The sequence below is a fragment of the Dermacentor variabilis genome, chromosome 8 (genome assembly GCF_050947875.1).
Source record: "Dermacentor variabilis isolate Ectoservices chromosome 8, ASM5094787v1, whole genome shotgun sequence".
Taxonomy (NCBI): domain Eukaryota; kingdom Metazoa; phylum Arthropoda; class Arachnida; order Ixodida; family Ixodidae; genus Dermacentor; species Dermacentor variabilis.
This window is the reverse complement of record NC_134575.1, coordinates 94,601,441-94,624,692: the sequence shown is the minus strand read 5'-3', so window position 1 is coordinate 94,624,692 and position 23,252 is coordinate 94,601,441. Positions and strand designations below refer to the sequence as shown.

General features: G+C 48.8%; 1 protein-coding gene across 1 annotated transcript in view; it reads right to left on the bottom strand.

Annotated features, from left to right (window-relative positions):
• Positions 1-2,772: 2,772 nt before the first annotated feature.
• The window catches only part of LOC142590420 (uncharacterized), a 184,607-nt gene continuing 164,127 nt past the window's right edge, over positions 2,773-23,252 (bottom strand). Inside the window, exon 16 of the mRNA XM_075702516.1 lies at positions 2,773-7,188. Within this exon, the coding sequence (XP_075558631.1) occupies positions 5,859-7,188 (1,330 nt within the window). The 3' untranslated portion in view covers positions 2,773-5,858. The remainder of the gene's footprint in view (positions 7,189-23,252) is intronic.

Sequence of the window (23,252 nt, the reverse complement as noted above, 5' to 3'; positions counted from 1 at the left end):
AATTTGCAGGATGCAGAAGACACTTCCTTCCCCTCCACGTGCACACACACTTGCTCAATAACACAGCACGGCACACACGCATACATTCGACAGGTGCACAACACACAGGAGTGCCAATGAAGTCTGGTTCCAAGGAAGGAGAATCCAAATCGCCAGGGGGGTGGAGAGAAAGCTCTGCATGCCAGATATAATCATGGAGTTGTGGTGTCGGGCCATAGAGGCGTGATGAGGGCTCAGGCTGTGCTGACCGCTTGTTCAGACAAACTGAAGAAAGATTAGTGCTGTCCAGAGAGACGTCAAACACCCTGCAGTATAGACTAGTGCAATGTTGCGTTGGTGTTGCAGGGTGTGCTACTTGAGGGGTTTGAGGCAATCCTCGAAGGCTGGCATGAGCTTGTGACAACCGAAAACACGGGAGTAAAGGGTGCGTATTGTCCGGCGCTGAACAAGCTTAAGCTTGTTAGCGTCACGAGTTTGGTACGGGAACTATACTGATGAGCAGTACTCAAGTCGTGACAGAATGATAGAAGTGTAGAGTGCTCGGAAAACCTTAGGTCATCAGGGAAGGGAGACAGGGGACACAAACCCAAGAAAGGGCCGGTGCTTACATACAGTGCTGGTGACATATGCGGAAAAGTTGAGAGAACAGCTAAATGCTACACCCAGGATGGGAAGGGCCCGAACAGTCTTTATAGAAGTGTTTCCAAGGAAGAAGGTTGGACGTGCAGCAGTTTCGTTGTGGCTGATACGCATGGCGGCACTTTTTACGGTGCTACTACAAAGTTTGATCCCAGTCGTTCACCTTTACGGAATGTATTTATTGTAAGCACATATGCTGTGCATCGGCATATTGTTGTTGTGGAAGCGTTAACTTGTTAATCAAACACATTCTCCGCAGATGCATTAGTAACTTGGTTTTGAGTAGATCTTTGTCCTGACTACAATTTATAGTATCGCAGCAAGAAACATTTTAGTAGAGGCTGAAGGGATTCCAGCAGTTTAAGCATACTGACTGCACAAAACACTGATGACACCTTTTCACCTTCCCCACAATGCACTCACACCATCTACACTTTCCATAAGCAAAAAGTGAGATAAAAAATCAATTACAGTTTCATTGACTCAGTACTTGCTGCTTCTGAAGCGGGCATCGAAGCAATCGTGGTATACGCTGCTACATGCATAGGTCTTGCATGATGCAGGTCCTGCTATGCACTGCACACAGGGCACACGTTGCAAACAGATAATTTCTTTTTGCAGTGCTCAACTATAACGACACACTGACTCAAACATGACTGCGTTGTCACGTATGCTTCATTGCGTCAGTGTTCTTGATTACTTCACGAGCGATTTATGCCCGACTAGCCCAAAAGACGGACGCACTAGAAAGAAGTGAGTGAATGAGTACAGTGAACTTGTACTGAACTGGATTCACATGCCGAATAGAAGAGCGCAGTGTCAGCTGAAACAGGCGGCACGGCTGATTATGTAAGTACTTCCAATAGTTCGGCAACTAGTGTATTTCGCTTTCGGAAGTTATCTTTACCACTGGAAACAGCGCAGAGCTTGCCCGTTAAACTTGAGTCAACCGACACCTCAAGAAACACGCCGCGGTTGACCAACCCAACTTCGACACGGTTCATTCACCACATCACAGGTCACACGAAGTCAAGAGTGCCATATTTTAAATCACTGCAGCACCAAACGGACCTGAAAATTCATTTCCTTCGACAGAGTTTCTCAGGTGAGTTCGTTCACTCGCCAGTTACGAACTCGATGGACGCGCTAGGCCTACGCGTAACGTAAACAACATCGGCAATAGGCGAGTGTTGATTATCCAGACTTCGGAGCTCGTAAACGTGTTTCCATTCGTTTTCAGCACAAGATTATGCACATACAACAAGCACAGACGTTGCGGCAATCGTGATTCGGTTGGCTGTTTTAGCAGACGATCGTACCGAGCCCGACGGAACCCAGTGGGCAGGTTGGATTAGTCGGCGTCGTTCGAAGTCGCTTCGGATCCACGTCGCACTGCCACAACCCACGGTCGTCGGTCGGTTGATCGTGTCGTTGTCGGCCTACTATCACAACACTGTCTTTCAGGAACACTGTCGCGCGCGTCGTGCGTCCAAAAAACTCGGACGATCGTTGGTGCCGGCGTCTCCGCACGGTCGGCCATTACAGGCCTAGCAGCCGGAGGCTCCGCAGCCTCCGATTGGTTGACGCCTGCGAGGCGTCGCAGCCTCTCATTGGTGCACGCCGGCGCAGCTTCGCCGCGCGTCGGCAAACTTCTAGCATCGGCAGTAGACATAATCGCTGCGCGACGTTCCGCTTCAGCGAGTTCCCGACCGACGCTTTGACGCATTTGACCCTTCGGCGCGCGCCGAAGCTTTCCAGCGCGTGCCAGTGGTTGGGGCATTACAGCTATGCCGCAAGGCAACAAGTTCATTCGCCACAGTGGCCCAGAGGCTACGGTGTTGCACGTCTAAGCACGAGGTCACAGGATAAAATCCCGGCCACATTTCGATGGGGGCAAAATGCAAAAATGCTGGTGTCCCGGGCGTTGGGGGCACGTCAGATTCCCTGGTGGTCACAATTAATCCGAAGTACCCCACCCCGGCATGCCTCACAATCAAATGGCTGTTTTGACACGTCAGAACCCCAGAGTTAATTGATTCAAAGCAACACGTTGCAGAGCACAAAGCTTTCTTTGCTGGCCGAGATCAACTCGTAGGTACTGCCATATGCGTTCAACAATCAATGGCCAACACATAACTTTCAAACAATTTTAATAGCAACAGCATTTGCGTCACCTTCCGTCACATGTGTATGACAAAAAAGAAAATGGCGCACTTGTGATACACTGGTGCAACATTTTAACAAAAGAAGGATAATCAAGCCCACACACACACACACAGATGTTCTCCCATTTTCTTCACACTTGTGATTCCACATAAAACTGCACGACGCTCCAACCTAGCGACAAGCAGCTTGTTAAGTTGGATCAGACATTTTGTTCAGCAGTTCAACTATGATAACAAACTGCCTGCGGTGAGCACATCCTGCTCCCCAGGAAGAACAATTTGCATCACGACGTTTCGATGACTAGCATTGCAATGTACGTAAAACTGAAAGTGAAGGAACAAATACAAGGGCAATCAACACAAGGACCTCTATGATCCTCACGAGAGCGAAAAAAAAAATGAACAGTGTGTCAAACAAGCATACATGGTCGGTGCAAAATGATCACGAAAGCCGACAACTGCACAGTCATCCACCTGACAATAACAGAAGCCCTTATTGTGTAAATAAAAAATAAAGCAACAGAAAAAGAAGAATATTAGTCGAATAGCAAGTTACTGTCTGTGGATCTCACCACTGAAAGTCAGCTTATCAGTCAGGTTTCTAAATAGGCTCTGCCGATATAAGAAAATTTGCATTCCCAAGCTCTGCTTAGATGGACTGAAGGAAGAAAAGGAAAGCATACTTTGGACAGGAACAACACAACACAAAACTTTGACAGCAAGACCATTATCACTCTCTATCGATGACTAGCGTCATCATGGTTTCGGTGTACATGAGGTCCAATGTGGAATCAACAAAAACGTGCAGCATCCATTATGACAACAGAACCGAATTTGTAATGACGCAGCATACATGCCATGGTCGAGGAAGTACACGAACTGCGTACTGAAAAAATGTATATACAGGGTGGGAACACAGTTCTTTGCTTGCCGTCAAAGGAGGACCCAAAGAAGACTTAACTTAGAGTTGTTCTTAGAGCGCCGCCTTGGCACCAAAACACAAATAGACAAGCGTAAACTTTAGAACACTGTGTGCATTGCGCACCCAGTCTAAATGAACGCTTTCTTGGATTTAATTCAATGACACACTTTCTTGCAAATAAGGACACGACGGAATCTATTCCAAACATAGAAGAGACGACACACGGGACATTCACATGCTATTGCTTTAACGAAAATTACAAATTTGAGTCACTGGAGACCTGGACTAAACTGTGACCGTCTTGAGGAAAAAGGAAGAAAGGGACCAGCGAACCACTCGTGGAGCAACTCTGCCCTTTGATAAAATTCAAGTCACCTGGCTCACATGTGCAAGACTTGCACCACGAGAATCAAACGCAACAGATGCGAGTGCAGAAACAAATGGCGCTAACGCACTCTAAAACAATCACAGCAACAATGCAAGCACCCACGTAACAACACATTAGCACAACGAGGAAGCATACCTGACCGCTCCTAAACTATGAAGAAGCGAAATGTAGAAAAACAGTCCTTGAGATGCTTGCTCAGACTGACATCTTATTACAGGGCCTTTCATATGACTAACTTTGTTTTTAATTTAAATCTCTCATGGGTCCAAAAGGTTATAGTAGTCTTGCAATCCTGCATGTAAAACAGCAAACATCTGCTCTTGTAGTTTGAAATGGATTTCAGCATTCCTTAGAAGCAAGCTCATATTGAGAATTGAGCTGCATCTCTTTTGCTGTATCTGCAGCCATTTCAAACAAATTTACTTGGTGGATCCAATTTTTCGATTACAGTATAAGTTTCCTTAAACTGCAGTAGATAGCACTTTCCTATCAGCCAGATTAAGAAGAGTCTTCCTTATGGCAATAGCAACAAGACAACGAGGTTCACAATTTTATGATCTCTCCATTCGGAAAAGCTACCAGGGCGTGTTAAAAGTCCTAGTACAATGTCTAAGCATTTCCTGTAACATTCAATTAAACTCTGCATACATCAGCCAGAATAGGAGGAAAAAACCAGGACTATGTTGCAACATGTTGAGCACCCCTTATATAGTGGTATATATGCAGCATGCTGACTTGGCAATATTGCTTTGTCCAAAAGTTTACACAAGGTTACAGAGCCAAACTAGATGTGGTTACGACAATATGTTGACCGCTATGACTTTGAAGTGAGACGATTCCACACAGCTTCACACGGCGCCAGAAAATCAATGTGTACAATCCACACGAGCGATTGTGACGAGAAATCGCCACAATCAGCATAACTGATCCGTTCGCTTGCTTTTAGAGCACAGTACTGATACAAAAGTTGCTTAATCCAACAAACAAGGACTGTACTTTCTAACGACCAAGACTCTTAAACTAAAATTCCTCTGAAACAAAGTTGTGCAGTAACACCCTGAGGGCTTGAATCCACTACGTTTACTGACACTAATAACAACCACGGCTCAACGACAAATTATACTCGAGCCCGTGAAGTTGCATCTGATGCCACATCCATTTGTTGAGTCCGACCTGCTTCTTGCACCATTCTATGACTGTGCTCCTTGAGTTGCACACCCGTGATTGATTCACGATTGACTGATTGCACTTGGGAGAAAAGAGAAAGAGTGGCAGTCGTTCCATACAAGCCATGCTGCAGTGGCAGGCTATTATGTCGTCAGCCCGCCTGAGAGAGCATGGGAAGTTGCACCTTTACAAAAGCACACAAACCTTCAGTGCATTTTCAAAAGCACGCCCAGAGAACTTGTCATTGCTTCTTGACAATGCACATGAGGAAAGAACAAAATTAACCATGAAAAATAATTCCCGGTATCCCGTGAGCTGCAATCAGGAGCAAGCTCAAAACCAGCAGGACACCTCAGAAGAAATGTGCATAGCAGTACCTGCGCACATAATAATCAAAATAAATGTCAAAGTTCCCAGTGTTCTTCTGGATGAAAGGACAGTAAAAGAAAACAGGAGACAGGTTCAACGGCATCCTGAAGACAAAATTATGCCCCCTGGCAAGCATCTAGCTTCCAGAGAGAAAAGGAATAGGAAGGGGTAATAACAAACAATGTTTTTCAAGCTGGACTGTTGCACGTCACAGACGAGTTGCTTCTGGCATAATCGGCACAGGGCTGGGAGCACCACCTTCCAGCTTGCTCTTAGTTGGGGAGGATGGATCAGATTTTGGTCGTTCGGAAGACGTAATGAGGTCTGGTGGAGGGCCTGTTGTGTGTATTGCATCCATGACAGGCGACTGCCTCGATGGCTTCATCTCCGACATGCCCGTAAAGGTTGTCGTTGATGTGTCTGCCGATGGACTTGACCTCGGCGGTCGCTCAGGAACTGGCTGTTCTTCGGCTGCGGTCAGGAAGTTCCAGCGGGCATCATCTGCTTGACGGGGCAATGACGATGTGTCGCTGCAGCCAGACATTGTCTGCAGTGGCTGGGGACGCTCTGGAGCTACACCATTTGTCTTGGAGGGTGAACGCCGGAGGAGGACAGGTCCAGTACCATGTTCATCACCAGGAAGGCTAGCAATGCATGACTTCCACATGACATTTGGTCCATTAGAGCCACTGCCGTTGGGAGACACAAGAATGGAACTGCCGTCTTCAGAGTCAGACTCGTCTGCAAATGACAGCATCTCCTGATGGTCCAGGGACAAGGGCCTCTCACCAGAATTGCGCCTTCCAGGGTCATCCCTCCTCCCTGCACCTTCAACACTGCTACTGCTGCTGCTGCTACTGTTACTGCCAGTGGTTCCGTTTTCGTTGCTCCTTGCGACAAACATCACACTGTCTGCAGACATCGCCAGAATCTTCTCTGCACTGTGCTCGAGTCTACTGTCAGGGTAATGGGCTTGTTGCTGCTGTTGCTGCTGCTGGCCACTCCTGTTACCGTGGCCATTTCCCAAATTGGTTGCGTCGTTGTTCCTCTCGGTGTCTCGCGGCGACGGTTGCAACGCAGTCACGGAGGCCTCCGGGGCGTGGTTCCGATTCGCGCTCTCGAGGCTTCCGGTCTTGGGTCGCTCCGGTGGGGGCACAGAGGGCCGCTCGCACGGCTGCGGTCGCATCATGGCCCCTGCCACCTGGTGCCGCCCTGGTCGGCGTTCCAGGGACAGGGTCGAGTAAGTGCCTCCCGCGACTGTGGCTCCTCCCTCTACGACGCCCTCAAGGGAGCGGCGCTGCAGTGTGGTTGGCTTCTCGGCAATCTGCGGTTTGGCCGCCGGCCGTGGCCGGCCGAGGGTTCCTCCACCAGTGGGCAGCGGTGCTCCGGCACGGCTGTCTGCACTAGACGACTGGCCAGACCCGATGATAATGGAGCTGCGGTCCCGTGGCTGTGGCACCATTGGAGCAGCAGGTGCGGCCTTCTTGCCCAGCCGGTGAGGGATGCGTGGGCTTTGACCTGTCAGGCCTGATCCAGGACTGCAGAGTGCAAAAAAATATGGAGGTACTGTGGATGAGACACATCTATGGAGGAAAAAAAAATAACACAGTAATGTCCCTCTCTGTGAAAAAGTTCTCGGTCATCGTGTGCTCCACTAAATCAGCATCCGAAGTCTCGAGAGTCTCGAGTCACAATGAAAATTGTCAAGCCCTAATAATCTCACAATTTCACGCTTGCACAGACAACCTTCGTAAAGCTCCGCTGTTCACAGTAGTTCCCAGTTCGTTGCCCACAGACCCAAACGCCACTTTAAGGCCTTTGACCTAACTCATGAGCATCATCTCAGATCCGATGATTAATAAGCCACAGCATATTAGCGGCAAGCGTCCTGCAAATACTCGCCGACCATCACCACGCAAGCCAGCAGTGAATTTTTCTATATGCCACACTTGTTGGTAGGCCTAACCAGTGCTGCTTTGCAAAGTGTTGGTGGCCAATATTACGGTGGTTATGGTTTCATGCTGAGTGGATGCAGGTCTATTTGCAGCTGCCATACAGCAGGTGGAGAACCATAAATGCACCTTACCAACAAAAACAAGGGTACAGATGACAACCTGAATAGCGCCATCCTTGCAAGATCATGCCCGCAGATCACGTCAGCAATTATGGTCGCAGTTATACACATTATACGTTAGTTTTCTGGAGAGGGTGGTGGTACCACTGGGATGCTTCAATAATCAAGTATGTCTAAAAAATTTGTCAATGACTGTGCCTCCTGCACATCAAGTGAATGTGCTCTTGCTAGTCCATCACTGGTGAAGTGGCCTGCTTGCCTATGGAATAAGTAAAATAGCTGATTGGAGTTCATGGTGCCTGAGGATGGCATAAATGCAGCATAGTCCTAAGTAGCCCTTAGCTACGACTTGTAAATTTCTGTCTCCTTTGTTCTTGGTGGAAGTGGTGAGAAAAATTACCATGCAAACACGGACAAGAAATGAGAAAGCAAGAGGGCAAAATTACAGGTTCAGGTGTGGAACTGGTACTGATAACAAATTCTGGCCACTATTTCTTTTTTTTTTTTTGATGTAACAGGTTGTCAGGCCAGCAATCACAGCAGGAAGCCTAAATTCCTTCTGGCACAAAAGAATGGACTAGATAATCCTTTATAGCGAAAGCTGAATATCTACGCCAAATGCACTGTGGTTTCGTGCTGAAATTGATGGACCGATTATGGTACCTAACATCCTAAAACAACACAGGCGTTACGAATGATGCCACAGCTGAGATCTTCGAATTAATTTCGGCCAACTGGGGTTTTTGACGAGGTACCTTTTGTTGTTCTTGGTGGTTCTTTTAACCCTGATTCCTACTCTCTACTGATTACTTAAACTTTAGCATGCCATAACATCTGGTAGGATGCCTCACTTGTGCAAAAACTGCTTTGCCTGCTGGCTTGGTAAACCATTGTTCGCTAAAAGTGACAGTACTGCCAAAAGTAATCAATCCAGCACGCGGACCTGTGCGCCAAACAAGGGTATGTGTCAATTGAGATTAGACAAAAGCACTGACTTTGCTGTGCACTGGAGATTGCTCAATGTGCTCAGCTTTGTTTCCGTGGTTATACAGTCAATCCTGCTTCCACTAAACCAAGCCGATTGGTGCATAAATTGGCAGTTTGTGGCACCACGAAATTACAACTCACAATTTTCACGACATCACCCTCGGCTTAAACCCAGGCCCCACTTGGCATGTATTCAGGACTGTTCAGATTAAATTATTGTTTAACTAATTATTTCCCACTGAAACAAGGAATAGCGCCTTTATGCCATGATTTAAATGGTTAGCAGAAATCTAGTGGGTAAAAATCATATGCAGCAGCACTCCGTGAATTAGCTCTTTGCTGCTCAGCAGCTGCGAAAGCGCCGAGGAATTAGTGGCAGCTAGCTTTTTCAAGTTCAAACAGTGCGAAGGCGTCTAGCTCTTTGTCAAGGAGGAGCAGAAGCAGGAGAAAGGCAGGTATGAGAAAAAAAGCACAGCGTGGCCTTGAGAGAAAGGTGTTTACTGAAATGGATCTTCAAGGACTATCGATACGACAGTTCTTGCTTTTCATTGTTTGCATTAATTGTTGCGGGTACACCTTGGATTCCCGTCTCTGGTTCACATGCAACTTGAGCCACATGCCCGTGCGATCGCTGGCGACACGCCATTCCAGGCTTGCTTCGGATCGTGACGTCCCCCACGACCTCTAGCACTGGCGGGATGCAAAGCCTGCTGTTTGTGCACGCGCCTCATGTTACACCATGAGCCACGCATATGAACAGTGCCCGAAGAGTGAGCTTCTCTCGCCCTCTCCTCAGCATGTCTTTCCTTTAGCATCGAGGTGCATAGGCGCCTTCGCCCAGCAGATTCACCTTTGGTGCTTTTGCTGTCGAACACGAGGATCCACTTGATCCCGTGCCTTTCTGAGCAGAGCACTTCTTGCGTGGTGAACCTAGCTCGGAAGAGCCTGTGTGGCTGAGTGGGCTTCCCAAGAGCTTTCACCCGTGGTCTGCGACTGCCACCCCCGTGCTGTGACCCCTCTATTGTATGTCTTTTTCGTACATAACAGGTCATAAACCCCCTTTCGTCCTTAACGTAACTGGAGTTGGCTCTACGCCTTGCTGGTGAGTCAGCGAACTCACTGTGGCACTCCTTTGCATGTACTGGAGAGTGGGGACGAGCTACATCTACACGTCGCCTTAGACTTAATCCAGCCAGTCCCACGCATGTCAGCCCAAACCCCCCCCGCCCCCCCATTGGCCTTGACACCCCAGAAGAAGCTCCAGAAAATCCTAAACAGTCTACTAAAACGGCTTTTCTACAGACCAGTTTTGGGTTTGGTATCCGACGAGATGTATGTGTTGCGGCATACAGATGCGAAAGGCAGTCACGTGGGAGCAGGACATTGCGGCGTTCTTGTACTCGCTCCGCCTTGCTCAATAGTCTGTTATGCTGCTGAATCGGGCCATGCAATGAGTAACAGCCCAACAGCTGACAAAGCGAGCAGTAGCGAGTGCAAGAAACGTCACTATGTCCTGCTGGCATTTAATTGTCTTCTGCATCAGGGCATCAAGGCAAAAAAGCAAAAAAAGCAAAACTGGAGCATCGGAAAGCTATTAAAGTAGACTGTTTAGGGCGCTCTGAGGCTTGCTTCACTCTTTTCTGTGGTTTTCAAGGTCCGGATTAATTTAATGCAATGAATTGAAAAACCGAAATAAATGTCAGCACTCTTTTAAACTGCAGATGACAAGTCAACTCGTCATGACAAAGGTTGCACTACCTCAATAAATAAAATAAATAAATAAATAAAGGTTGCACATCAATAAATAAAACACAATTTCTATTGCTATTTTTTTTTTGTCAACAAGAGCAGTAAAAGCACATTAGGCATTTCTGGTATCCATATTTTTAGAAGAAACTAAATAAAGACAAAGGAAAAGAAAACTTCAATCAATCTTTTTCAAATTCTCACTGATGTTAAGGGTTTAAATGGAATTTCAGCTGAGCCACTCTTTACATCACACCACCATCACTTGAACACTAACAAAATCATAATAAAAGGCCACTAAGGCAGAACCTCAGAGCCAGCATCAACAGTGATAGCCCAATGAGCCCTCACATGGCTGTTGAAATGACTTTGGAACTCACAGCTATGACTTCTCACAGCGATTGTGTCGTCACAGTGGCAACATTGTGTCAAAGTAGAATCCAGGCAAGGAAAGCAACTACCACAGTCAACGAGAACCCTTAAATTTTTTTTTTACAGGCCAGCTCGAACGAACGGTTTAGTCTACGTCTAGTTAGTGCGCCCTTTCAGTTGACTGTAATGTAGTTGCACTGAGTAAGACATTCACTTCCAACCAAGTACAGTGGAACCCCGGTTATATGTCCCCCGATTTTGCAATGACCCGGGTCTTACAACGGATTAGCGCAGTCTCGGCGAAGTCCGCATAGAAGCAATGCATTAAAAACCCCAGTTATCCAACGCAATTTTACGCCTGACCCACGATATTGTCACGAAAAGACAAATGAAGATGCACCCGGCGTCGGCGAGACAGACAGCTGTACAAGATGGCGTACACAAAACTCAAGCTGGCGTCCTCAGCCTCTACTACTACTTCTTCAGCGCCCACCTCTTGCCGAGCGCGCGTTCCAGTCGCTTCTTTCTCAGTGCTGGCGCGTTACATCTAGCGGCATTATTCCCCCGTGAAAAAAAAAAGCATCGACCCCGATGGCTTACTAGACTACGATGCTTACTTAAAAGAAAGTGGAAGTGTGGAAGTCGTATGATATCGGGTTGGCGCCACCCTAATGCGCGAAATATGGTTTGAGGCGAATAACATGCACTATCTCCGAGTGGTGCTGTCGACGCCGAGGCGACGCGGCACCGTCGGGAATGACCTCATAGTTCACTTCACTAACGCGGTGTATCACTTTGTAGGGTCCAAAGTATCTACTAAGCAGCTTCTCAGATAAGCCCTGGCGACGGATTGGAGACCACACCCAGACCTGGTCACCTGGCTGGTACTCAACTTGCCGATGTCGAAGGTTGTAGCGTCGTGCGTCTGAACTCTGCTGCTTCGTGATGTGTATGCGCGCGAGTTGACGAGCTTCCTCTGCGTGTTGAGTAAGTTGCTCGGCGTCAAAAGTAAGTGATGCGTGAGTGTCGTGCGGGAGCATTGCGTCTAGCATGGTCTGGACCTCGCGCCCGTAGACAAGACGGAATGGTGTGAATTGTGTTGTTTCCTGAATGGCGGTGTTGTATGCGAATGTAACGTACGGCAGGACTTGATCCCATGTTTTATGCTGGACATCTACATATATAGACAGCATGTCAACAATGGTCTTGTTTAGCCGTTCCGTCAGTCCGTTGGTGTGCGGATGATAGGCAGTGGCCTTGCGATGCTGCGTGCAGCTCAACTCGAATATGTCTTCTATCAGTTGGGCTGTAAAGGCAGTTCCTCTGTCGGTGATGACGTATGATGGGGCACCCTGTCTGAGGACTATCTGATCGACGAAGAACTGGGCAACTTCGTAGGCCGTGGCACGTTGTACAGCTTTCGTCTCGGCGTAGCGTGTTAGACAGTCTCTGTGGCGACTATAATCCACTTGTTTCCGCTGGCTGACAAGAAAAAGGGTCCCAGAAGATCCATGCCGATTTGATCAAACGGTGTGCTAGGTGGTGCGATGGGTTGGAGTAACCCCCCGGGTTTCAAAGACGGCGATTTCCTGCGTTGACACTCACGGCAGCTTTGCACGTAACGCTTCACCATGGTAGAAAGTCTGGGCCAGTAGTACGTCTGGCGTACTCTTGCAAGAGTACGTGAAAATCCCAAGTGTCCAGACGTGGGTTCATCATGGCAAGCTAGCAGGATGTCATCATGGAGGGCGGCAGGTACGACTAATAGATACTCTTTGTCGCTGGCAGTCGAGTTTTTCTTGTAGAGGACACCCTTTCGGAGGCAGAAGGTCGATAGATTGCGAGAAATGTGTCGTGGAATTGTAACATTCTTGCCTTTAAGGTGATCGATGAGGGGTCATATTTCGGCGTCCTCGCGCTGCCGTGTGATCAGGTCAGATGCGGTGAGGGCCCCAAGAAATGCGCCGTCTTCGTCCATGTCCTTATCACAAGTTTTGACGGGAGCGCGCGACAACGTGTCCGCATCTTCGGGTTTGTGGCCCGATTTGTAGACGATGGTAACATCGAACTCCTGCAGACAGAGACTCCATCGAGCAAGTCGTCCGGAGGGGTCTCGTAAGTTGGCTAACTAACACAAGGAATGGTGGTCTGTCACCACCTTGAAAGGGCGACCGTACAGATAAGGCCGAAATTTCATGATGGCCCACACAACCGCTAGACACTCTTTCTCGGAAGTGGAGTAGTTGATTTCGGCGTGTGAAAGGGTGCGACTGGCGTAAGCGATCACTCGCTCGACGCCTTCTGGTGTTGAACGAGTACAGCGCCAAGACCGATGTTGCTTGCGTTGGTATGTACCTCGGTGTCAGCGACCTCGTCAAAGTGAGCGAGGACGGGTGATTCCTGCAGGCGCTGCCGTAACTCGGTGAAAGCTGCGTCCTGCTCATCCGTCCAAACGAAGGGTGTATCTTCTCGGGTGAGGCGTATGAGTGGTTCGCCGATCCGGGAGAAGTTAGCGATGAAGCGACGATAGTACACCCACAGACCGAGAAAGCGGCGTACGGCTTTCTTGTCACGAGGAGTCAGAAAAGCAGCAACAGCAGATGTTTTGTCTGGGTCAGGGTGGACGCCATTGGCGTTCACGACATGTCCGAGAAACTTCAACTCTTCGTAACCGAAGCGACACTTTTCTGGCTTTAGTGTGAGATTAGCGGAGCGGAGCGCCTCAAGTACCGCCTCTAAACGCTCCAGATGTTCTTCGAAGGTCGCCGCAAACAAGACGACGTCATCTAAGTATACTAAACAACTGTGCCACTTCAGACCCGTCAGAACAGTGCCCTTCATTCTCTGGAATGTGGCCAGTGCAGAACACAGGCCGAATGGAAGTACTTTGATTTCATACAGTCCATCCGGGGTAACAAAGGCAGTTCTTTCGCGATCTCGTTCGTCCACTTTGATTTGCCAATATCCACTCTTCAAATCTATCGATGAAAAATACCTGGTTCGCCGCAGTCGATCTAACGAATCATAGATCTGCGGAAGCGGATAAACGTCTTTTTTTGTGATGTTATTCAACTTTCTATAGTCAACACAGAACCGAAGTGTTCCGTCTTTCTTTTTGACAAGGACCACCGGCGATGACCAAGGGCTTTGGGATGGTTGTATGACGTCATTGTCAAGCATTTCTTTCACTTGTGCATTAATCACGTTGCGCTCTTTCGCCGATGTGCGATAAGGCAGTTGTCGCATGGGACGAGAATCATCATACGTGATTATTCGGTGTCTCGTGATGGGCGTTTGGCGTACCTTAGAAGAAGATGCGAAGCACTCCTTGAACCGAAGTAGCAATTCGCGCAGCGCTTTTTGCTTTTCCTCCAAAAGGCCTGAAATGATGTCGATATTGCTGAGTGTCTGAGCTGGGTTGTCCTTTGTCATAGATGCAAAGCATTCAGCAACGTCTGCTATGGGCTCAGCAAAAGCGATAGTAGTACGACGAAACAGGTGCCGATGTTCCTGGCTGAAGTTCATCACGAGGAGCGCAGAATGTCCACCTCGAAGCATAATGAGACTGCAGGCTGCACATACACCATGAGTCAGCATAAGGGAGGAGTTGTCCTCTGGAACACCTTCGCCGTCGCGCAGATCGTCGCATACGACCACTACCAGGACACTTGCATGTGGTGGTAAAGTTACACTGTCAGCATAAACCTGAAGCGCGTTATGTCGGCAATTGTCGCGTATGTTCGCTGCTCTCTCTGTCAAAAAAGTCACTGTGCGCTTCCGGAGGTTTATAATGGCATCATACTCTCGCAGAAAGTCGACACCCAATATGAGGTCCCGAGAACAATCGCAGAGTATAAGGCAGCTGGCTGGAAACGTACACCCACGAATTTGTACTCTGACCGTGCACATACCCAATGGGGTTACGAGATGCCCGCCAGCAGTATGAACTTGCGTTCCAGACCAAGGCGTGATAACTTTTCTGACTTCCGTCGCTAGTTTTCCGCACAAGATTGAGTAGTCAGCACCCGTGTACAATAACGCACTAATGTGGCGGCCATCGAGCACAACACGTATGTCTAGCGAGAGTCTGTCGCTGAGTTCAGCTGCTGTCGTCGTTGAATCGTTCTGAATAGACCGTGCTAGCGTCATGGGAGGTCTTCGGAAGGGTGATTATCAGCGGCCTCGCCCCCGAAGGTCGCTGTTCTTAGTTTGCCCGGTGAGGGCTTGGCGATCGTCCCTGCGGTGCCATTGGAGGGCTTCTAGGAGCTGGGGAAGATCGCCTGGGGGACGGCGAGCGCGACTGCCGCCGCGGGAACAGTGGCATACCCTGCTGGTTCAGGTACTCTTCAATCGCCTTAGGCCTTTCGCCATACCTGGGCCTCGGTGAATCCACGGCAAAACCTTGCAGTCTGAGGCGGCGGTATGGGCACTCGCGGTATATGTGACTGGCTTCTCCACAGTGATAGCACATAGGCCTTCTGCCCGGGATATGCGAGACGTCAAATTTCCTTACGAGCGGACGCCAATCCTCCATACGTTAAGATTGGTTGCCCTGATGGGAGCGGCGGGACGTATGACGCGGCGTAAGACGTGGATTCACCCCAGAACTTCCGCATACGACGGCCGCTGCAATGGCGTTGTCACAGGCGGCGCATTGCTGCTTGGAACGGGACCTTGGATCGCTTGCTGCACTTCACTTCTCACGAGGGCAGAAATGGAACCCAGCGTGGGCTGAGGTGGTCTGCTAAGCAGTTGGAGCTCACCACGCACTACCGAGCGGATAACATCTCGGAGAGCGTCCAGGTTCCCAAAAGCAACCGCGTCCGTCAGTGAAGCAGCATTCGCGTGCCTGTCAAACGTAGCGGAGCACTGGTCCGAAGGTGAAGTAGCGTTCATTTGCCTTTCATAGAAAGCTGAGCGCTGGTGCAGCATCTTTTCCATCATCGTGGCTTCAGTTAAGAATTCAGCCACGGTCTTCGGCGGGCTTCAAAGCAGGCCAGCAAATAGCTGTTCTTTAACTCCCCGCATTAGATAGCGCAGCTTCTTTTCCTCTGACATGGTAGGGTCCACCCGACAGAAGAGGCGCGTCATATCCTCTACGTACGATGTCATGCTTTCATTTGGCAGATGAATGCGAGATTGGAGAGCCCGTTCGGCTCGTTCGCGGCGATCAGCATTGGTGTATGTCTCCAGCAAGGCACGGCGGAACTCGAGCCACGATTTGAGGAGCCCTTCTCGATTCTCGTACCAAATGCGAGCACCGTCCTCCAAGCTGAAGTAGACATTTCTCAACTTCGCCGCGTCACTCCATTTGTTTATCTCGGCAACGCACTCAAATTGGGCTAGCCAGTCTTCTAGATCCTCGAAGATATCCCTGTGGAAGACTTTCGGCACTCGGAGATTCTGCAACAGGTACTGAGTTGCCGTTGTGGCCGTACCTTGCATAATGGTCGAAAGAGACGTCAATGTTCCTTCCATACTGGTCCGTGGGGGCGTCGATGTTGCTGCGGAGCGATGATCAAGCTCCGGAGGCAATCCTTGGATTCTCCTGCTGGCTCGGTGAACAGGGGTGTCCACTAGTATAGGGCTGGTACTCCTGCTACCTGGAGGGGTTTGTTGCATCGGATGAAACGTACCCCGCACCTCCACTAGTTTTGTCACGAAAAGGCAAAAGACAGACAGCTGTACAAGATGGCGTACACAAAACTCCAGCCGGCGTCCTCAGCCTCTCCTACTTCTTCTTCAGCACCCATCTCTTGCCGAGCGCGCGTTCCAGTCACTTCTTTCTCAGCGCTGGCGCGTTACACTTAGCGGCAATATACAACGACCATCGTGACGACCCTCGCGAAGTGCGTTCGTTTTTCTCTCCCCCACCAGCAGCTGCCCGCGACGCTCGCTGTGCTCAAATAGCGCCTTTTCTTCTCCACAATCACTTTCTCCCTTTCTTCTCGACGGCGTCGCCTCTCGTCACGCTGGGGAAGCATTTCTCTCCTTCCAGTTTCCCAGCAGCCGATTGCCGACAAGGTAGCGTGGAGAGGCCTAGGTTTATCGCACGTGTTCTTCGTCGTAACCCTAGCGACCAGCGTTCAGCGGAGGTTTTGAGTTGTGTGGAGCAACGCGACGCACCATGTCCCGAAAGCGGACAGTTCTGTCGCTTGGCGATAAGCTGAATATTATCGAGGAAGCGGAAAAGCGGCATGGAGCCATGAACGCCACCATTGCCCAGGACCTTAAGATACCCGAATCTTCAGCATCATTAAGTGCGTCAAGCAGGGGTGCCGGAAGCAGTTAGTGCAGCGTCAGCTGACAGCTATGGAGCACAGCGAGGCGGAAAAAAATGTGACTGTGCTCGACAACATGCATTTTATTGCCAGTTCGTGGAACGCAGTGTTGCGAAACACAATTGCTAACTCGTTCAGGCACTGTGGCTTTAAGCAAGAGACTGCCTCCTCTGCCGGGGATGCAACAACCTTGACGCCGCTCGAGGCCGATGCAGGCTTCGCCGACAACGATTTCGAGGGTTTAAACCTCACCGCGAACTTCGCCGAGTACGTGGAGGCCGACGACCACGCTGCGATCTGCGGCGAGGTGTCGGTGGATGACGCCATCGAGGAGGCTTTGCCTAGTGCCGACAACGCTGCGACATCGGATGAGGAGGACGACGACGCCCCAGATGCCGTGCCTGTGCCTACCACGTTCGGCGAGGTGCTACAGCACATAGACGGCATCCGGAACTTCATCTGTTCATGTGACGGTGCAGAAGACCTCCTTTTAGAAATTGCCCAACTCGAGCGAAAGATCTTGGTTCAAGGATCAAACAAGGTCCAAAAGAAACTTAGACTTTTTTTTAATGTTCGCGCCGGCTGGCGGGAATCGCGGCAGTGGGCAGTGGAGTGCCATAAAGGTTCGTTTGAATAATGCATGCTTGGTACCTGTACTGCAGCATTGATTCTTATCGCATTTACTTTTTTGGTAATTTGGGTTTCCAAGCCCTGCAGAGTATGTTAGTAGTTTACATTGAAGTTTTTCGTAAATCCATCGTGCGAAATAAGTAGTATTTTTATAGGCATAATTTATGTTCGGATTTTACGACACCCGCATTTTATGACGCTTTGTCACGGTCCCGAGAAAGTCATATAATCGGGGTTCCACTGTACCTCGCAAATCTCTTAAGGGGGGACATGGGTTGTGGAAATTATTTCCCGCATCTTATGTCCAAATTTGATTCGTGCTGATTTCAAATATGCAATAATTTTTCTTGTAGGTCCATTAGTTCAGGAGATTGACAGTGCTGCCACTCTATTTTTTACGGAGACAATGGAAAAAGAACTGCTCAGCAGAAAGTGAATATTACTGCACAGCTAGATACTATAATGTGCAATAACTGCAATGCTGCAATAAGTTTTCAAATGAAATTCTAATTAGCCATTCTGCAGGTGATCAAAGTTCTTTCCTTGACCTAAGGCTACCACACCAAAAGAAAATTAATAACATGGAAATATACATGCGCATAAATTTGAATTTCTGCTCTCAGCACTTTGTAATACAGTGGAACCACGTTCATACGTTTTTCACCGGACTGAGGAAAAAAAACGTAACAGCCGGGAAAACACAACAGTGAGGAAAGCTTCGAAAATGAATGAAAAAAGTGCAGCTTCAACTATAGACAATTTATTTCCACCCAGAGTGCGCTTAGAACTTAAAAAAAAGTCTAGAATGGTGGCATGCTGTTTGTTTCGCTCGCTAGAAATCACCACACGTTTCTCAATAGCCTGGAAGGCCGCATTGCTGTCAGCGTCGCTGTGAGGCGCGACGTACTTGTGGAGGAGGTCCAGAGCCGCGACGGCTTCTCCAGAGCTAGGATTTGGCAACTCCCCGGCATCATGCGGCTCGTGCTCTTCGTTGTCACCGCACCAGGCAACGGCAACGGACGAATGAATATCCGCAAGAAATTTTGCCCTCTTTGGCATAATCATTCTGACGATTGTTTAGTATTGCTGCGGAGTGCGCGCGTCAGAGCAGCCCGGCTGCGCGCAGCGCTGCGTGGTTTCGCGAGAAATGTAAACAAGAGAGGAGAGCTGAGCCGATAGGTGGAGTAACGCCAACTTCCAGCTTCCCTTTAGCTATAGCTTCCCGAAGAGTGACGTCACTGCCTCTCCCGAGTTTCCTTCCTCCGTGAGTCGACCCGTCCAACAAACCATGCAGTGACCGTAATCACAGTGATGATAGTGGCAGCATTTTTCACGAATGGCCACCTAGTGGCAGCCTCTCGAACTGGCGTGGGGCTTCTTGCAGCCAGTTCCATAGCCAAGCCCGGTCAAAACTCGTCAAAAGCCAAAATGGCAGTTGGAGCGCGTTGCCTACTTTAGCCCAGGCGGGTTTGGGTTGCGACGCATCATGCGGGAACGTTTTCACAGCTACTACGTAACAGCGGGGTTCCTTATACATTGGATCCTATGAAATCTACGCGGGGACCGGATGAAAGTGACGTAGGAGCCGGGAAAACACAGCAGTGAGGAACGTAACAGCGGGCTTCTACTGTAAGCAGATTAGGCTTTCTGCTAAAGAAAGAATTCATGCTCTAGCTCTTCTAGATCGTGAGATATCACTCCGACAGTCTAGTGAAGTGACCCAAAAACATGTTTTGAGAAAAGTGAGAAAACGTGCAAAACCCTTTTTTATTTACAAATTTACAGCTGGAACAGCTCAATAGGCACCAGGCGATGTAGTCCTGCCAACTCCCAGCCCCTGTGTGCCGCTTTTTGAGGAACTGGCGCAAATTCTCTGATGCTTTGCGCTTCTTGGCTGATGGTGCCACTCAACGCCTATCTTTCTCGGCCATGCGGGTGCGACTTTGCTCGCTTGGATTTAGACATAGTTCTTTCATTATGTCCTTTGAGGCCCTTGCACTGCCTGCATTGTACTTTAATACTGCCTCTGCCACAGCAGCCTCCACCATGAATAAAGAAGCGTGCCGGTCTTTTGGTGCCAGTGCCCAGATTATCGAATGCAGGCTTTCGCTGTTATTTTGCGTTTTACCACGCTGGAAACATTGCAGCAGTTTCTTGTCTGAAAGACGTTCATATATGGGACGTAAAGCCTGACACACATTAGGAGGAAGCTTTTGAGGATGTTTTCGAACCGGCTCACCCTTGGCCGCTGCAGCATTTTGCTTGCACCAGGAGTTTGGGCCTGATGGACAAAGAGTGTGGTTAGCCACACCATCGTTTGATGTAATGTGATGATATGTGGCCATCGCTGCATTTTGAGTGGCATCTACGTCTCCTTTGTGGGTCTTCAGAGCCCATCCATAGTATGAGGTTAACTTGGAGATCACGTCTACTGCCAAGTGGCCCTTTCCACAAAGATTCATGTCCAGGGCCTCTGTGTTTTGCCACCAAGTTACGCAAAGCCATCCCCATGCGCTTTTGCGCATGATTCACGCAGTCCTCTTTTTCGATTGGGATATACCCATACACTTCACCATATTGTAAAGCGAGATAACTGCGGCTGTCCCTGTCACAAAGCACTGTTGTATACCGCAGATTGTGCCGCTCCAATGATCGCCTGAAAAGGATGAGGGCAGCTTCCACCTCCATCTTCCCAGTTTTCTTATTAGTGTTCTTCTGACACTTGTGGCCATTCTTCCAGGCTCCATAGGAAGGGTCACTCTTCTTAGACCCCGACTCGCACCAAGTACAGAAATTGCTCAATACAACAAATTCGAGCACAAGTCCGCTGAACAACTCAATCACGGTGCCAACGCCGATGTGGTACGCATGACCGCGGGTCATTCATGACTCGTCATACGACACCGCGATGTTCCCAGTATGACCTACGTTCAGTTCGGCGTAAAGTTTGCGAACTGACAGCGCGCAGTCGCTCGTCATATTACACGTCGCGCAATCGGCCGCTGGTGTCAACTTCGTCTTCACGTAGCTCTGCCACATTTTCGTGTGAAGAGCTCGACGGCTGATGCCCGTCAATGAGAAAACGTCGTTGAAAGCGGTCTGTCGGTTCCCCGTTGCCTGCATGGCAACGCATAGCCAAAACGTTCACAGCAAAGGGTTTCATTTGTTCAGCACTGTGAACGCGTGGCGAGCTCCACACTGACGCAATCTCTCCACAGTTTGCGCACATAAAACGCAGCTTCACAGCGAGTCCGTATTCCCGCTCGTCTCGGACGATTTTTAAGGCACCATTGCAGATACTGCAGTTCGCAAACGTTAATGAACTGTTCACGGTACTCAAATCCACAATCGTAAACATAGTCCCATCAGGCAGGCAAAGTGCATCGTCGGTACTGTCACCCACGAACTCGCGTTTCCTCTCCGTCATTGGAGCGGAAGACAACTCCGATAGCTTTGCTTTGGCTTTCGCTTCCTCCTCCTCCAGCTTGGAGGGTTGCCGGTAGATCGTATCTTGCCGTACACGAGCGCTGGTCGAAGGGCCCGCGGCAGACGGACTAGTCACAGTATCCGCAGCAGCCGATGCAGTCGCTAGGCCTGCCGTTGCTGCATTGACGTTTTCGGCATCGGACGCTGTGGTTGTGGTGTCCTGGGCATTTTGCAGTATTGAGCAGCGTTTCTTTAAGTTTTCTATGAGCGTCCGTCGCACTTTTTTTGCACCAAACTTGTGCTGCGTTCGAAATTTGCGCTCAGTTTCAGGCATCGCGTTGACACTGGGGCAAGATGGTGCACCTCAATGCGCGGCTCCAAGTGCGGAGAAGAAGGTGGCCATGCAGTTCCGTCAATTGGGAGGCAAGTTCAAGTCACATGCACCGAGTTATGAATAGGAGGGCGTTCTAGTATCTTGTTTTGCTGCGCATTTTCTAAGTGACCAATGGCTGAATGGGGCGCATTCTGGTGGGAATTTGAAAGGAAAAGTCGCCTCTTTCAAATGAGGACAAGATGCCCGTGCTAGCGTGCGTGGAAGAGCAGGCACGCGTTTTGGAAGATGTGCCGTTTCAGCGCAAGTTCCACCTGAAATTCAGCTAGTACATGTCGTATAAGGCATCACTGCAGTTAAAATACTGATGTTATCGGTATGAAATTAACAATGTAGATGCAATAATAGCTGTACATTTCAAAAATGCAATAAAAAAAAATCGAGCTTTTTCGCGATTTTTGGTCGCCACAACCCGTGTCCCCCCTTAAGTGAGGAAACGGTGGCTTTCTTTTTTTACTTCCAAAACTTTTATACGGATGCTGAAAAGAAGAACGTTTAGCACAAACTAGTGAGCTATTTCAGCGTTGCTGAATAAAAGTGCATTGGCCACTTTCACGTGGCATCGAATGATGCTGCTCCGCATAATGTGTTATGCAGAGCAGTATCACTCAGCGCCACACAAATCTTTGCTATTGAGTTTGCCACCTGAGTACTCCTACAATCATGCCTTTTTGTGGAGCTTGCTTTCAATAATACGATTTACGGATGATACGTTTCATTTCCCTCTTCCCGTGAAGGTCGTATCAACAAGATTCCACTGTATACATACAGCATTCTTGAAGCTACAAAGGCTGATGGTCTTTCTCCTGTCTCATCAAGTGCATCATTGAGGTGCGACGCCTGGAACGCCAATGGCAGCACTCATCATCATGCCCGTGTTGCGAGGTGCCTAGTAGCTACCATGGTGCAGTTTCTGCTGCATAGCAGAAGTTGCCTGGCGTGCTGTGTCATGCGAACATGTCGGCCCCGTGTATCCAATACACAGAGTGTGTCTGGAGCCGCAAGAGCTAATTAGAAGCTCCGCAGGAGCTTTCTAATAAAAAAAACATGTGTTCAACTTTAAGGCCCGTTTTCTCTAAATGGATTTTTTCACTAGTAGTGGTGCTGGGGAAGGCGATATCTCAAGAACCGCTCTTCAGATTTGTATGCTGTTTTTTATTCTGTTCCTGAATGACTTCGCCAGGGGGTAACAGGCTTCTTTTTTTTGAAAGCTGGTGCAGTTAATTTATAATAAGCAATTAATTTTTGATGAATGTGGTCATTACTGGCTACATCAAATTCAAAGTTGTCTTAAAACTTTTTGGAGGGGAAATTAAAGAAAAGGGCTCTTTAGCCCCCTGGGATATCTATTAAGGGATAATCACAGTGAATTCCAGCTTCCTGCGATGTCCTGGCATTTCTCCAGGCTCTTCCTCAGGCATATACATGAATCACCTAGTTAGACCTCAATAACTCTGGAACTAATAAATATATATTCATGAAACTTTGCAGTTCCTCATAGTTTGGTGGTGTGAACGTACCCTGAAAGTTTCATCTGAATATCTTAAAAAATAAAAAAGTTCGGTCTCCAGGGTAGCCTCCCCCCTAAGCACACTGTCCAAAGAGCTTCAGATCAATGCTAAACCTTTCTATCGCTTCCAATGCTTCTCCCATCGGCCGAGACTGCCCACTTTTTTTTTTGTACAGTGTGCCTGT